The 15878-nt window shown below is 56.0% G+C and overlaps 2 protein-coding genes across 2 annotated transcripts; one reads left to right on the top strand and one right to left on the bottom strand.

The window, feature by feature from the left end:
* Positions 1-530: 530 nt before the first annotated feature.
* On the bottom strand, positions 531-12146 carry LOC34617349. Its single transcript, XM_026335901.1, has 17 exons — positions 12074-12146; positions 11178-11233; positions 9788-9829; positions 7900-8436; positions 7548-7629; positions 7138-7265; positions 6130-6248; positions 5785-5901; positions 5372-5558; positions 4958-5263; positions 4595-4847; positions 3791-4335; positions 3403-3714; positions 3104-3282; positions 2157-2826; positions 1204-1974; positions 531-962 (listed from the first exon to the last, which is right to left on the bottom strand). The coding sequence occupies exons 1-17, from the start codon at positions 12144-12146 to the stop codon at positions 531-533; spliced, it is 4809 nt and encodes a 1602-aa protein (XP_026191686.1).
* Positions 12147-13040: 894 nt separating this feature from the next.
* Positions 13041-15832, top strand: LOC113146971. Its single transcript, XM_026335900.1, has 3 exons — positions 13041-13265; positions 13332-14366; positions 15764-15832. Exons 1-3 carry the CDS (start codon positions 13041-13043, stop codon positions 15830-15832), a joined length of 1329 nt encoding a protein of 442 aa, XP_026191685.1.
* The last annotated feature ends 46 nt before the right edge of the window (positions 15833-15878 follow it).

Raw genomic sequence — 15878 nt, 5'->3', positions numbered from 1 at the left:
AAATGAGCCGGTGAGCACACAAGTGTTGCTGTCTACATCGAACCTGCTTTGATCCTTCGATGCAGGATCGGCAGGTAAAGGGTTTCTAGGATGCTTGAAGGGGTGGATGGGCCGCCTGATGCCCATGATGAAGTGCCCCTTGCACTCTTCAACCTGGGCAAGAGACTATTTGACTGCTTTTGCCGGGGGAACAGAAGTGGCGTTGGCAGCGGTGGCTCGAACACCCTTTGTGTGAGTCTTGAATGCCACCTCTTCGTTCCCCACGCATCCCCCGCACAAACGAGCCAATCATGCTGCTCTCCCACAGCCGCTAGCCAGGGAGTTCCCCGTATGGTTCGAGACAGCGCTACGTCGCCAATGCTTTCGCCAATTGAGGAATGCTTGGTTAGCCAGGGAAGAGGCCAATAGGCTGGGTGGTGGGAAGGAGGAACTTCTCAGAATTGATCAAAAGACGAGAGGCCAGCCTGTCTACGCACAGTACAACCAGAAGTACCTGCTGGGGCAGTGCTGATGCTGTGTCGATGCTTATTTTAACGCCTCGCTGCTGCAGCAACAAGCACTGAAATGAGGCCCTGAGCTGTCAGGTGCCTTACACGCTTAGGCCTCCGTTTACTAGTATTACTACTGCTGTCTCCTGAGACAATCGCACCTGACTGCTGCAGTTGTGTAAGGCCAAAAATAACAGGGCCCACTGCAGCAGCAAGAGTATCGGGAGAAGATGCCCCCCCCCCACTTGAGGCTCTCCCTCTCGCACACGCCGCTAGAGGAATGTACTGTTCGCTCTGTGAACTAAACCAGGTAGCATCGTCCTCTGCTGAGTCGTAGGCTGCCTGTTGCTGCTGGCGACTAGAGCTAGTCTTCTGCTGTTGCTGGATTACCACGTGGTATTTAACGCTAAAATGCCGCCGCAGGGTCTCCTGGAAGCGCGAAACCTCGATGACCGGCTGTATCCGCATCACAGCCTGAATACACAGAAACAGCAGAGGAGGAGAAGGCTCGCTTAGCAATCCTTGTCTTGCCAGAACAGCAGCTGCAAGACGAAAACGGGATGTGCGGTGTACAAGCGGCTCCTTTGTGTTCATGTGCAAAGCTACACACGTAATGAACCCGCTAACTAAGGCCAGCATGCGAGGCGTAGACACATACAGCAGGGGCAAAAATGCATCAGCAACAGAAGCACGCCAGCGGAGTCGGTAGACTTACTGCCACGCCCCTTCGGATGAGACGATTCGCCACGGCAACCCCTAAGGGAACAAGGCGGCTACTAGCAGTTGTGAGGATTACCCATGGCTCTCTGCTTCTCCGCAGCTGTTGCAGCGGGGAGTGCTGTTGCGGCATAGGCTGCTGCAAATGCTTCTGCGGCAGGAGCAAATCTGTCCACCCTTCAACGGTGGCGGTACGCATGAGGGCCCCCTCCTGCTCTGTTGCGCTATTTTCAGCAGGTGTAATCCCAGCAGCCTCCAATAACGCCGCACCATTGGCCTCATATTCTCGCTGCTGCCGCTTTAGTGCAGCCGTGGCGGCAACAGCAGCTGCTGCTGTGTCTGCACCCGAGAAGAGGGAAATGACGGACTCTAAGTCAAGGTCAAAGGAGAGAACCAGGGAGCCACGCTGCGTCTCCCTCTCGCAGGCCTCTCCCCCTCTGCTGCTTTCTCTTGCTGCTGCTGAGGATGCTGCTGAGGCATCCGCTGCATCTGCAGCAGCACAGCCACTCGCCGCTGCTGCTTTGCATGTGACAACAGGAGCCCCACCTGCTGCTGCTCCTGCTGGTGCGAAGCTCCTAAGGAAAGGCCTCATGTAGCCGCCACCACCAACCCTCGTGAACCGCGACAGTGACTGAAGTGGCTGCTGGTAAGGCTGCTGCTCTCCCATCTGCGTATCCGGGAGGCAGGAAGTAGCGGCAGGGTTATGCGAGTATCCGTGGGGTTGCGCGAACAAGACCGAAACATCCAGAAACACTCCAAAAAGCAGGCGCTGTAGGAGCATACGCATACGAAACACACATATACATGTATATATGTATACGTAAACACATACATAAACACAGCCTTCAGTAGCAGGGACAGCTACACGAATGCAAGACCAGCAAAACAAGCAGTGGCAAGCTACGACACAGCAGAAGACCAAGGGATCCTGAAAGTGGCAGCAATCCCTACATCGGTATCATAATTTGGACTCTCCAAGGGCATTAATAGCCGCATACAGCAGCAGCGGCCAGTAGAGGCGTCCGCTGCTGCTTGCAGAAGCAGCGAGAGGTGCAGCGCATGGCTAAGCTCTCTCTCCAGCTCCGCTGCTAAAGCCAACTCTGACTGGGAATCCCAGCAAAGCTGGTGTGGCTGCTGCTGGGTGCTGCTGGTTGTAAGGCGATTTGATGTTGTCTGCAGTAGCGACAGCAGCTGGAGAACCTCCCCGGAGAACGCCAGCAGCTGCTGCAGCTGCTCGGCCGCGGCATTTAGTTGCACGTCTTCCAAATTGGACAGGCGCTGCGGCGCAAGAGAGAATGTTCGACACGCGACACTGCCACAATCGGCCTCCGACCAAGGAGGATTAGTCAATAAAAAGTACCCAGCAGCAGACATGCGGGAGGAGCACTGGCAGAAGAAAAACAATTTGCAGCTCTGGTGATGCAGAGACAGAGGCGCTAACGGGCCTACAGAAAGGACGCGATCGCAGTCCGCCGCGGTGACAGTGGAAAACGGTATAAACTGCTCCTGAGCAGTCTGGCGAGCTGCCTGCTGCTGCTTCTTTTGCTGTCGCCGTTGCTGCAGCAGCAGCAGCTGCAACGTTGCTTCGTGCACGTTTGACTGAGGAACCCTGAAAAACAGCCTGACAAGCAGCAGCAGCCACAGCAGCAGCACCCATCATAGGCGCTGAAGCATGCATGCATTACGTGCAGCTCCGGCCACGGAGCAGGTGCAGCAGGAACAAAGCGAGAAGAAGCGGGGTAGCCTGTAGCATCAAGGACTGCTGCGGAAAGAAACGCATAGTATTTTTTGTAGCAGCGGGTGTTCTACATGCGTGAACGCACATGCATGTGTAGCGGAAATACAACCACCACCACATAAAGCATGCGCCTTCATGCACAGCATGCAGCTTTGCTTACTGGAGGATGACCCTAAGGAGCTGTGGAAGGGCCCATTCCAAACGCCCAATGGATGGTGGCAATGCAGCAGCCTGCAAGAGCTGCTGCAGGGAGGTAACTGCTGCAAGCAGCAGTTCCCCTTCAGCAGCAACCAACTGCTGCTCCTCACTGGACAGAATGCCTAGCATCTTCTGAAGAACCTGCTGTCTCGGCCCCTTCTGCTCGTCTCCTTGAAGTTGCTGATGATGGTGCAGCAGCCGCTGCTGCTGCTGGGTGCATGCACTAGTGCTGCCTTTCCCGCAACTCGACCGCGATTCTGCCTGACAGCCCGACGTAGGGGGGAATAAGTGCTGCAGTAGATTCGACGGAGGCGGCTGCTGCGCTGGCGGCTTATGAGGATACAGGATCTGGAAGCATCCAACGAGCTGCGGCAGCACTTGCCCAAAGGGACCTCTTGCCTTGTCTCGTTGTTGCTGTTGCTCCTGCAAGATGCATGCAGGACAGGCGCCCCCGAAATCTGCTTCCACAGCCAGCCCCTCATGAAGAGTGAGAAATGCAAAACAGCAGCACTCACAAAAGAGCAACGAGCAAGCGAAGGCGGCCGCGATAGCGCCTGAGCCTTTCTCTGTACGCTAGAATTTCAGATATTTCTGTCTCTGGGCCTCTCCCATCTCTGCTGTTTCCGCTGACTGCCAGTGACCTTTTTACCTCTTCCGAAGCGTAGACTGGACCTATGCACGACCTCTTCAGTACCTCCCCGTCGAGCAGCATGCGCTGCTGTGGCTGAAGGGGCCCTGCAGCCACGGCAGCGCATGCTGCTGCCGCTGCCCCTACAAAGTGCTGCCACTCGTGGCTACCGGGGACTGCTCGTGTTGCTGCCGCAGATGCTGCTGCGGCGAGTGCAGTGGGAGGCAGCTGCTGCTGCATGGTGCTGCAGAGTGGGGGAGCAACGGCAGCAGCAGCAGCATCCAGCGCAGCAAAGGCAGCAGAGAGACGGACGGTGGGGGTTAGGAGCATGTTCGAGGCCGTTAGAGCGACGACCCCCGTTGCTGCTGGGAAAACGGAGAAGGCAGCAGACAGAAGCACGAGCAAACGAACTCGGAAGGCGGGGGGACAGATAGCATGAGGGGAGGGGTGAGGGAGAAAGACGCAAGCAGCAAGGCGAGACAGGGAGGGAGACAGGCAATAGAGACCATCGCCAGGAGAGCCGCGCCGTATTGAGCTCTCAGTATTGAGACTCATGCGCAATCCGCCTGTCAGGCCAAAGAAGGTACTTGGGTAAAAGGTAAGAGGAAAACAGGAGGATATGTAGTGGGAAAAGATAGACAGACAGACACACAGACAAACAGAGAGACACATAGACACACACATAGACGCACAGACAGACACACAGACAACACACACATAGACACACAGAGAGACACGCAGACAGACGCACAGACAACACACACATAGACACACAGAGAGACACGCAGTCAGACACACAGACAACAGACACACACATATACACACAGAGAGGGATAGAAGCTGGAGGCGTGGGGAGTAACTGACGTGGAGTGGGGCCGACTGCTGGGCAGAAAAGCGGCAAAGGATGATGGGAAGCCCCGTGTGCTGCGAAATGTTGCAGCGTGACACTGCAGAGTAAACCCCTGAGGTCTCCCATGCCTCCGTTCTGGGTGGCGCCTTCCTGTTGCTGTGCGCAGACGCAAAGGCTCAAAGCGACGGAAAGCAGGCCTGGAAGAGGCTCCTCCTCTCCTCCTGTCTGCTATGCTTAATGAAGCACCACACACACAGACACACAGACGCCGTCAGAAGCATTTGCTCCTGCGATAGCAGGAGCAAATGCTTCTGCTGTGCGCGAGGGAGCCCACGTACCAGTGCGTCAACAAAAGCCCACCGGCTTCTTGGATCAAGGGGCCTCGCGAAGAGCACGTCGAGCACCTCGCGCGTAAGCCTCACGCGTGCACTCATGCTGCTGCTGTTTCTGCTGCTTTTGTCGATTATCTGTTTGTACCCAGAGTGTGGCATTGGACGGACTCTGAGGCCAGGAGCTGCTGCTGCTGCTGCATCAAACCCGGTAGCTACACCCTCTGCGGCAGCTGCTGTGGCTGCTGTTGAAGGGGCAAGAGGCGCCGCTCCTGCACCGTCCACACCAGTCGCAGGCTGCCCTCGTCCCTGCTGCTGGCTCACAAAAGACCCCCCAATAATCGGTGGCGATAGCGATGACGTTGCTGCTGCTGTTGCTGCTGAAACACTGCTCGCCGCTGCTGACCCCACTGTTGCTGTTGCTGCTGTTGCTGCTGCCCCTGAAAAGGCCGCAGTCAAAGGCGGAGGGTCCTCTTCAGCTGTCGAGCAGTTCCCGACGCGCAGCAAAAATGCCTCAAACAGCTCCGCATCTACAGCGGGGGGGAGGGCCCCTGACTGCAGCAGCTGCAACGAAGTTGGCCGTTGGTGTGGCTCCTCCTGCAACAACATCCTGCAACACCCACAAGCCAGCATCACATAAGCAGCGCATACAAAAGCCGTTCAACTTCGTCCCCATGGCGTAGGGACGTTTTGCCTGGTCTCTGCAACAGACTACGCAGAGCTGCACGTCTGACGATGCAGCAATAGCGACAGCGGGGCCTCCACGAGCAGCAGTCTTTTCGTAATCAAAAACAACGGCAGCAAACCACCCATGAGCACCAACAGAGATTGCGCACTCTGCAATGACGACTGCGCGCGGTGGCATGCAGCTCCTGAAATTCGTGCGAATACCGTCACGGCTGGTGAGCCGAGCAACCACTGGACAGAGAAGCCACAGCTCCAAGAAGAGCACTCTGAGCGGCGAAGAGAACACACATGCATACACAGATAGATAGATAGATAGATAGATAGACAGATACATACATACATACATACATACATACGCATTCTCTACGGCATCTGCAAGGAGGCGGCAGAAGCTTTTAGACGCTGGCGAAACGTTCCAAATGTGCAAAATCAGCGAAAGAAGTGGCCATGACGGCAAGAGGAGGAGCAGCAAAAGCGGTACAAGGTGTGCGGACCCGAGGGAGTAAATGTCTGCCTTGTCGGTGAAATGTTCCCCCCGAAGAACTTCCGGAGCAACAAATGCCGTGTGAGCGTAGTCGGAGGGAAAGCCCTCCTTCAATTTGAAATCTCCCACCTGCAGAAAAAAAGTGACAGCCTCCCTGACAGGCTTCGGAGGACGCCGACTCTCCAGAGCCGTGCGGGCTTAACGGGGGGGTTGGGGGAAGCCTCGAGATTGTTACGGAGTCTGTCTGCCACTCCCAAAGAGGAAAGGCGAGAGAACCTTCAGCACAGGGGCAAGCGCTTAGGGGCGGGAGAAAGCAGCCATAGGACCGCGCAGTGTGAGTGAGCGAGTGACAGCGGCAGGCAAAAGTCTTAAGAGCAACCCAGGGAGAGGCACACGGGAAGCGCTACGACCAAAAGAAGCACGAACATAGAGAAGGCGTTTGAAAAGCAAAAAAACAAGGCAGACGGAGGCAGGCACACTGAGCAAATGCTCTGACGATTCGAGGGGCTTTCGTCCGTAGACACACCACACTGAAAAAAGGGACTGGACAGGCGGGTGGGGGCTGCCAAATCGTCTACTACCAAAGCAGTTGCCGCATGGGAAATGCATGCATGCGCAACGAGCATCCAGGGGCATCTGCAGCTTTCTAGAAAAACGCACCTTCGCTATGAGACCTTCACGGCCTTCTATTAAAAAAATATTGACTGGACGTAATGCACGGTGGCACATCCCAGCGCGGTGAACACACACCATTGCCTCCACAAGCTGCGGGGTTAAGAACGCAATAAAACAAAGCTTGGTAAGCGGTTTTCCCAGGAAAAAAGGATAAATTGAGGCGCCAGAATACGCATTCGATCGATCGAGAGAGGGACAGACAGATAGACAGACAGACAGACAGACTAGCCACAAAAGTACAGACAAGCCACAGCAGTGCTTATAATCATCCTGTGACACAGCCTAGCCTCAAATAAGAACCAACACCATCGGGATGGGCAGCAGCAGAAACTGCTTGTAGTACCTGCATAAAGAGCCTCCACACATCTGCAATATGCAGTGTTTTCCCCTCTTGGGTGAAGCGGTGCAGACTTAAAGCCAGATACTCCATCTGGACGAAGACGGACAGCTGCTTATGCTCCTCTGCTGCCCCTGATGCGATGCCTGCTGCTGCTGTACCCCTCCCTGACATCCCTCCGCGACGTGGCTGCGCTGCTGCTGCTGCTGCAACAAAAGCTGCCGCTGTGGACCTGTCTCTGCTGGTGCTGCTGCTGCTGCTGCTGCTACTGCTGCTTCCGTGGCTGCTGGTGCTGGCTGTACGTCTAGCGGGGTTCCACGGCGGTGAGGCTGGCTCTGATATCATTCCCCCTTCAGCAGCAGCAGGACTGTTAAACGCAGCAGCAGCAGCCACACTGGACGTAAGGCGTTGCGTGCCAACTGGCGAAGCGCTGCTAGTCGGCGGCTTCGACTGCTTTTGCACCAGCTGCGACCAGCACTGGTGATACCGCATCAAGAACTGCAACACGCAACGCACGTAGAGAGAGACTCCACGCACAGCCATAACAGGCACATCACTAATGCGTAGCAGCGCCATCCCCCAGCAACAGCAATAGTAAGAAAAGAAAAACACACCAAAAGGCAACAACGCTTTGATACCATGTCTTTGCAAACAGATTCCCATGTACTGCCTCGCTGCCAATATCGACGCACCCCGTGTCGACACATCCGAGACAATCGCTCAAAGACGCACACCTGGCGACACCTACAAAGCAGCGGCAAAACCTACGGGGTGTTCTAACGTGCAGAGCATCGCAACCTCGTGGAGAACACGTTCAGCTTCTGCTGCCACCTCAAGCCCAGACAGCTTATTTGGCTGCTGCTGCCCCTGTTGCACTTGTTGCTGCCCCTGTTGCTGCTGTTGCAGCTGTTGTTGCTGCAGCAGTTCCTTCTCTTGCCGCATGTCCTCTTCCTGTTCGTGCGACAGCTTGTACGGCTGGCGCTGTGGCGAGTCATCATACACACGCGTATACTGCATCTTGTGCTTTTTCTTACCCTTTTTCTTGACCTTCGGTTGTTGCTGCTGCGGTGCCTGGCTCAATCCCTGTTCCAGCAAAAGTTGTGCGCTCTCTTGCTCGTCAGGAGGCTCCCGCTGCTGCAGCTGCTGCTGCAGCTGTTGTTGCAGCTGCTGCTCGTCTACCGCTCCACTGGCCTTTTGCAGGACTGACTGTGGAATGTAAAAGAAAAGCTCCTTCACAACGTACAGCCTGCTGTCTATCAGGTGCCGCACGAGAAAGCTCCGTCTGTTCGGCCGCGAAGACAACACCTGTACGTGCAGCGCAGCAGAAGGAGCACCAGTAGCAGCAGCAGCAGTTGTGGTGCTACTGCTACACAACAGCAAAAATACAATGAACGGAGAGATACATGTTGAAACCCCCATTTCTCACGACCTGAGATCGCTGTCCCCTCGGAGTTGCGGCAACATGGCAGCAACGATAGCAGCAGCAGCACCAGCAGCAGCCCTTACTTCAATAAGCATAAAGTCTTTTCGGTACTTGGGCTGCTGGTGAACGATGTGGTGTAGGAAGCGGCGAATGCTTTGGTACTGCGCTTCAGCAGAAGGCGCTTCGCTGTTGGTGGTGTTGCTGGCATCCGGTGAACGAACAGGCATTGTAGCGGCAGCGAGAGGAGCTGCAGCTGCTATGGCCCCTGCTGGCCTTTCTGCACCAAGCCCAAGCCGTTCTTGACTTGGCAAAGGCGGTGTTGCCAGTCTGCCGTCTTCACCGCGAGCAATGCGTGTTTCTCCTGCTGCTGTGCATGCAGCTATATACGCTGCTCTCAGGCTCCGCTGCGGGCAGCATCAACAGCCAACAGAGTGCATAAAACAGACGTCTGAATCCACCCAAAGAAGCCCCCCCAGTTTAAGGGGAGCAGAGCTGGAGCGACAGATGTTTCTACAACGGCGGCATCTGTTAGCTGCGGCAACTCGTGAAACAGCCGCACTTAGTACGTAGTAAAGCAGCGGGGGATGCATCAAGAGCACCCAGAGGTGTCCTAGCAGAAATAAACGAACCTGTGAAGGGCTTGATCGGTGGTGTTTAGAACTGCAGGTGAAGGAGTCGAGAGCCGTGTCTCCGTACAAGTAGCTCTGTGAAAGCAGACATGCAGCAGCAAGCACACGAGCATGCGTCTCGCCAAAATAGGGAGTCCAAGGGCGGGAGCAGCAAGAGAAGCAGCGACGTAGAACGCACCTGCAGACCAGGTGTGTGATCTCTCGCGACGGGTGAAGAAAAACAAGACTCCCTCAACCCTCCAGACTCATGACTGCGACGCAACAAGGTAGCAAGCATGACGCCTTGCAAGATTGCGTTCACGCTGCCGTTGGCCTCATAGAGCCCACCGCGGAGAGCAGGGCAGCAAGACAGCCGATAACTTCGCATCACTATCATCAGCGCACGAAGCAAAGCAGAAAAACCGTTATAAAAGAGTGGAGGCAGGAGAGCAGCGGGAGCACCAACAAAAAGCCGCGAACGAGCGTGGCAGCGGCCGTGTGTAACTAACAAGGAAGGCAGGGGGGCATCGTCAGTGCGTAGCTTGCTGTCTTTGCGGAGTCGAGCAGCAACTGCCATATGGAATTCTGCTGCCTGCTGCTGCGCTGTTGCTGCATCGCCTGCGGCAGCAGCTGCTGCTGCTTCGGCCTCGGATGTTGCCGCAGCTACCTTAGTGCCTTTCTTGAGGGTCGCCTGCCGAACGCGATCGCGCTTGAGCTGCAGCTGTAGCTGCTCTAGATGCTGCCTCTCCTGCTGCTGCTGCAGTCTGAGCTGCACCCGTTGTTGCATCTCTTCCCAGAGGTTTGGCTGCGAGGGAAGCTCCATCAAGAATGTTTCTACGTGAAGGGCCAGTGCATGCATCAACACTTCCCGCCTGAAATTGCCGCAACAACGGTAGCAGTGCCATCACAAGCCAGAAGCCGTCAGCAGCAACAACGGACGCAGCAAAGTGACAATGGCGGCGAAACTCCCAACCTCGAGAACAGACACCTAACAACCACAAGAGAAAAACACCAGCCCTACAACAGCCAGAAATCGCAACAAGGCTCACGGCTCCTTATGGTACGCAGTCGACAAATGATGCATCAGCGTTGCTAGCCTCTCCTCCGAAGGGCTGCAGGTAAGACCAATGCAAACCGTAGGCCGCATAGCCGGATATCTGCAGCCACACACACACACACACGCACACACGCACACATACACATATATATATATATATATATATATATATATACATACATACACACATATACATACACACACATATCAAGACCGCCGTCGAAATAATATCGCGCGGAGCCTCCGAGACAGCTGGACGGCGCCGAGGTCTGTACACCGCATGTCCTACTGACGGCAGCAAAAGCCAAGTGCGAGCCTAAAACGCAATCGTAGGGAGTCCATAAGCCGGCAGTTTGCACGGCAGTAAGAAGAAGTAGCAGCAGCAGCAGCGTCATATCACGCACGTCGGAGGCAAGAGAGCATCCACGACTGCTGCGTGCTCTTCTGCCCTGGACGTGCTGATACGAAACAAAATGCGGACCGAGTCTTTTGCGCTGCTGCGTCGACTGCTGCTGCTGCTGCTGCTACGCAGAATGCGTCCATCGGCTGCTAGGCGGCTACCGCAGCATTCGCAGAGGCAGCGGAAGGCTGCGAGCAGTTGCTGCTCTGGCCGAAGCATTTCCGCCGTACAGCTTTGTACGCTGCTGTTGCTCCTGCTGGAACTGGTAGGACCGCTGGGCCCTCTGTTGCACACTTTCCTGGGAGATTCACAAGTCTTGACTTGGATGCTCTCCGAGTGCGAGGAGCTGCCCTCGTCTTTTGCTTTGCTGGCGCAGCTTCCAGCAGACGCGGCAGCAGTAGAGGCAGAGACACCGTCGAGTCGGCAGTAGAAGCAGTTCATGGGAGAAAGCAGCAAGAACGTGTTGCACGGTGTTGTGAATAAGCGACCTGCATCCCAAGGAGTCACCTTCGTGTTGCTGCTGCTGCTGCTGCTGTTGCTACAATCACTGATGCCAGCAGCGGCAGTAGCCACTGCAGCAGCAGCAGTAGCCGCTGCAGCACGCGTGTGCTCGACTTCGGCCAAAAAACATTCAGAGAGGAGACTGAAAACGCAACGCACAGATGCAGCAATGCGGCGTTGCTGCGGCCTGAGGGAGTTGGGAAGGGTAGCAGCCGCAGCCGTGAGCTGCCTCTTACACCTCTAGAGCCTAGAAAAAGAAGCAAACCTGAAGCAGCAGGAGAACAAGAGAACAGCAAGCAACACAGCGTACCCTGGCTGCAGCAGCAGAAGAGGAGGATACAGAGCATCCACTGCCCTGATTTCGTCCATCAGTTCATCAGAGCATGAGTGCTGCTCCTGCTGTACCGACTCCTTCAGTGGGAGACGCTGTTGCCGCTGTAGCACCCGCGTTGCTATTTCTTCAAAGCCGCTGCTCCCTGGCCGCAGCTCAAATCCACAAATGCATTGAGTAACTCTGCTGCTGCTACTGCTGCTGCTGCTGCTACTCGCATTGAGAGCGTTCTTTGCCTTCCGCTTCGCTGCTGCTTCCTGCTGCTGCTGTTTTCTCGACTTTCGGCGAGCATGCCGCGGCTGGCCTGAGTTGCTACTTGCCTCCGTGGGCGGAAGAGCAGCAGATATTGCTGTTGCTGCTCCTGCTCCTGCTGGCGCCTCAAGTGCTGCAGCAGGTGCTGCAGCCGTCCCCTTCGCATTGTTTGCACTGTCCCCACGTCTGTGAGCACATGATGCCCACCCCCTGCTTTTCTGCTGCATGAGCGCTGCCTTTGCTGCTGCTACTACTGCTGCTGTTGTTGCTGCCGTTGCTCCTATTCATGCCGCTCTTGTTCTTGCTGCTGCTCCTATTCATGCCGCTGCTGCTGCTTAGGCAGTAGGAGGACTGCTGAGGCTCGAAGAACGGCCCGCTACTTCGCCGGCTACCACTCGTACGGCAGCAGCAGCGGCGGATTCGCGGGCAGACGGCGCAGGCATGGCAGCAGCCTCCCTAGGGAGGCTCAGCTTGATGAGCGCTGCTAGGGGGTGCTGTTAATCCTGTTCTTGTTGAAGCCAGCGGTTGTCGAAGGTCGCCCTTAGTGGATGCTGCTGCTTCCTTTGGTGTTCGTAGTGCTGTTGCAGCTTCTGGAATCGCTTTTGCCGTTGCACTGTGTGAGTAACAAGGACGAGTATGGGCGCTCCGCTAACATTGGTGTGGCTGCGACTGCGCATGACGTGCTGTGCCACCTCTGTACTACTGCTGCTGCCGTTCTCTGCTCTGCTGCTGTAGGTTCTGTCGCTGCAACGCGCAATAGAGACAGAAGTAACTTCGGCAGCACAACTGAGCACTGCTTAAGAGCAAAGCCCCTCTTTTTGCCGGTGGTGCTGCCGCTGGTCCTTCCCTCCGGCTTCTATGCGGCTTCGGGGGCTACCGTGTTCGCAGCGGAAGAGCGGTGCTTGCCGCGCGGAAACACCAATAAAAATACTACGAACACTAGCGCATAAGCCTCATTCCTCAATTCCTTCATCAATCGGCATCCTAATGTGTGCCTTCTCGCTGTATTCGATGTCGCCTTGCGCCGCCGACAGAGGCCCCCCCAACCCCAGCCGCGTTGACTAAGCCACACACGAACCATAGCACAAGCAGGGGGGTGCAACAACAGCTTCCCGAGCAGGTGACACCCGCATCGGGTTTGTTTTTTCGCAAGTATGCCTACCGTCGCCAGTAGGGCTTAGCAGGCAGGCGTGGCAAGGCCAGCCGCGGCGGAATCTGCGCTAGCAGCGCGTACTCCGCCGCGAAGGAGAAGCAACAGGTAAGCAGCGGCCGGCTGGAGAAGCACCAAGACCAGAAATACAGCCAAAAGCAGTGCTTTGATATTCCAGGGGCGTCTGATGGAGTGGAAGGCCGCTCAAGCAACAACGCAAGCTCCAACATGCCCGAATTCAGAGGTCTCGATGCGGTTTTGTGCAACATGGGGTTTCCTCTGCTTCTGCAACAACCCCAAGGCGTGCACCAGTGTGGATGGTGCTGCTGAGTGCTCTCAGCGTGTGCCTCTTCAGATCTGTTCCCAGTGGTATCCTGCTGGGTGGCCTCATCACAGTGACCCTCCTCCTCCCGTTGCTGCTCCTGCTGCTGCTGCAGCAAAGGGCCCTGTGGATCCGCCTGCGCCTTCTTCTTCAGAGTCTGGAGCAACAGCTGCAGGCGTTGCGTCACAACCGGTGCAGCATGGAGGTGGCGAGAGCGCCAGCAGTTCACCGGAGGACGGCAGTAATGTCATTCCCAATCGCAAGTCCGACAGTGCGATCATCTGCAGTTTGCTCGTGCATCTACCTCCCAGCAGATATGCCAAAGGTCTTCTTCGGGTGTCTGACCTGTACGAACCCCTCCGCCGCAGTGCTGCTGCTGCAGCCAGTCTTGCTTCTGCATTAGGGGGCATCACTAGCACGGGCAGCAGCGGCAAGAGCAAGGTTGTGATTGTACTGCACCCGAGTAGATCAAGCACTAGCTCTATGTCATCAGGGTCTTGTGTGGCGCCTGCGGCTTCGGAGAAGGCGACAGCGAAGGCAGAGATGCTGCTCTCCCTCTTCCTGTGCAGCGAGGGCCTCATGTTCGTGCAGCTGTGCCTTCCCACACGGTTATCCCTCGTGTCTGCCACTGTTGCCAGCAGACAGACTTTTGAAGCCGCTCTGATGCAGCAGCAAATGCAACAGAGACAGCTGGAGCAGATGCAGAAAGCTGCGACAGGCCTCATGCAGCAGCTTCAACAAAATGTGCGCTGCATGGAAGCGACTGCAGCCACCGCGCAACAACAAAGGCAGCTGCTGCTCCTCGGGTGCTGCCGTCTCCTAAACGAGAAGAAGCAAAAATGTCGGCAGCTGCAGGCGCTGCTACAGCAGCAGCAGTCGCAGCGGCAGGAGCCGCATGGACGGCAGGAAGGTAACCCGCCAGAAGAAGGTTGCGAAAGACCTTTAAAGTCTAGAAGGAAGCGGAGGAGCATCATGTTTGCTGCGGGTACCCCGCCTTTTGCTGCCTGCGATGAGCGAGAAGAGGGCAGCGGGGGTTCCACAGGCGAGCGCAGGAGGACTCAAATATGGCCGCTGCATACGAGAGCTGAGTCAAAAGCCGCTGGATTTGCAGCATCAGAAGCAACAGCGGCAGGTGATGGCGTTGTTTCAGCTGCAAGCGATCCCCCAGCACCAAACTCTACGGTCCTTGTGGTAACCCCGGATTTGCTGCCACTAGCGCTACAGCAAATTAGCCTGAAGCGCGAGCCATGCTCGGATACCCCTACACCGCAGCAGCAAGAGCAACCTCAACAGAAGGAGCAGGCAGAGGCGGAGGACTTGCTGCAGCAGCTTTTGCTTGAACTTGTTGGGCAGCAGGCTGACGAAAGGCAAGATGAGGAGGAAGAGCACAGTCAGCACAGGCATCAGGAGCAGCAAGCATTAGAAGGGGAGCCATCTACGGAGCCTGCGCCACAGCAGCACGAAAAGGAGCAGCAGGATGATCGGTCCCAGCATGTGCAAGGCGATGTGTGGCAGCAGCTATGCCCAGTTGACTGGCCAGATAACTGTGGCAACGAGACATTGAGGCTCACGCAGAGACTCGGAGAAGCGAACATTCCGCAACAGAAAGAAACCTAGACCCTCCAGTTGCCACTCTACCTCCCTCTTGTCAAATCGATTTCGTCCTCGGTTCAAAGGGCAGCTGCAATCGCATTTGCGGCTGCAGAAAACACAGAAGTCACGGAAGGGGCCTTTGTGGCATTTCAAAGGTAGCCGTCGGGGGTACTGAAGGAGGGCGGTTTTCTGGGCATTGCCAAAAAACAACATCCTCTCCTAGTTCCTCTCCACGGAGTCTTTTTGTCTTGTGTAGGCTTCATTCGCCGCCTCTACCCGCCTTCTCCAAATGTATTTCTGCGGGGTATTACCGACTTTGCGGCTTAATCCCGCGCGTAGTGCAGTGCTGACGGAGCAGCAGTGCCCCCGTTTCTTCAAAGCTTTCCATGCGTAGGAGGTCTCCGGTCAGTTATGACTGTACTTAGGCTGCGCGTGTCGGAAGCGCTGCAGCGCCGGGGTTGGCCAATCTATCGGCAGATTTCCGAGCTGCGAAGAGTCTGAAGGAAGCTATCGGTCTTTAGACGAACGGGTGTGCCCTATGGTGTGCCTCCTGTGATATATGTGCACGCTTATGTGAGCTCGCAGAGTTGTGTGTATGATCGACTTACGCATCCAGGGTTGTATGTGATTTTCTGTGCAGTAGGTATCCGTTACCCGAACACGTAGAGCGAGCCTCTGTATGAGCGCCTTACCTACATTTTAGTTATGTAGAGTACGCTGAAGCCCTGAATCGAATTTATTCGTGGATGTGCCAATATGTTGGCCGGTTTTTACATAGAGACCCTTCTGTGGGAAACGGCATGTATGCTCGAGGGGCTCGGGCTCTGCGTGCTCTTGCATGTTGTATGAAGTGCTGCATGTTTTATAACGCATGCTGGGAGCGCTGCCGCGCTCCTGGGATGTGGAAAAGCGTAGCTAAACCAGACTTTGCGTGTAAGCAAGCTGGAAATGGCAGTTACGCTCTAGAGAGGCCATCAGCCTCTCGAAGCCCCTAGGCTGCCGCCGGTGGACGACGGGCAGCCACGCCGCAGCCCAAAGGCATGCCTGTTGTGCCGAGGGTGTAAAGTGCACGCGCGAGCTTTGTTTTTTCAGGGCCCTGCCCCCGCATGT

The sequence above is a fragment of the Cyclospora cayetanensis genome, unplaced genomic scaffold, assembly GCF_002999335.1.
Source record: "Cyclospora cayetanensis isolate NF1_C8 unplaced genomic scaffold, CcayRef3 CcayRef3_contig_85, whole genome shotgun sequence".
NCBI lineage: Eukaryota > Apicomplexa > Conoidasida > Eucoccidiorida > Eimeriidae > Cyclospora > Cyclospora cayetanensis.
This window is presented reverse-complemented; position numbering and strand designations above follow the sequence as displayed.

Excerpts from the sequence above, each read along its gene's own strand:
- LOC34617349 (XM_026335901.1), bottom strand. The coding sequence starts at position 12,146 with ATGCCTGCGCCGTCTGCCCGCGAATCCGCCGCTGCTGCTGCCGTACGA. Across the intron at positions 4,848-4,957 it reads GGGCTTTTGTTGACGCACTG|CAGACAGGAGGAGAGGAGGA; the intron begins GTACGTGGGCTC and ends CATTAAGCATAG. Across the intron at positions 3,715-3,790 it reads CAGTCTACGCTTCGGAAGAG|CGTACAGAGAAAGGCTCAGG; the intron begins GTAAAAAGGTCA and ends CTGAAATTCTAG.
- LOC113146971 (XM_026335900.1), top strand. The coding sequence starts at position 13,041 with ATGGAGTGGAAGGCCGCTCAAGCAACAACGCAAGCTCCAACATGCCCG. Across the intron at positions 13,266-13,331 it reads ACAGTGACCCTCCTCCTCCC|TCTGGAGCAACAGCTGCAGG; the intron begins GTTGCTGCTCCT and ends TCTTCTTCAGAG. Across the intron at positions 14,367-15,763 it reads CAAACTCTACGGTCCTTGTG|GCTGCCGCCGGTGGACGACG; the intron begins GTAACCCCGGAT and ends CGAAGCCCCTAG.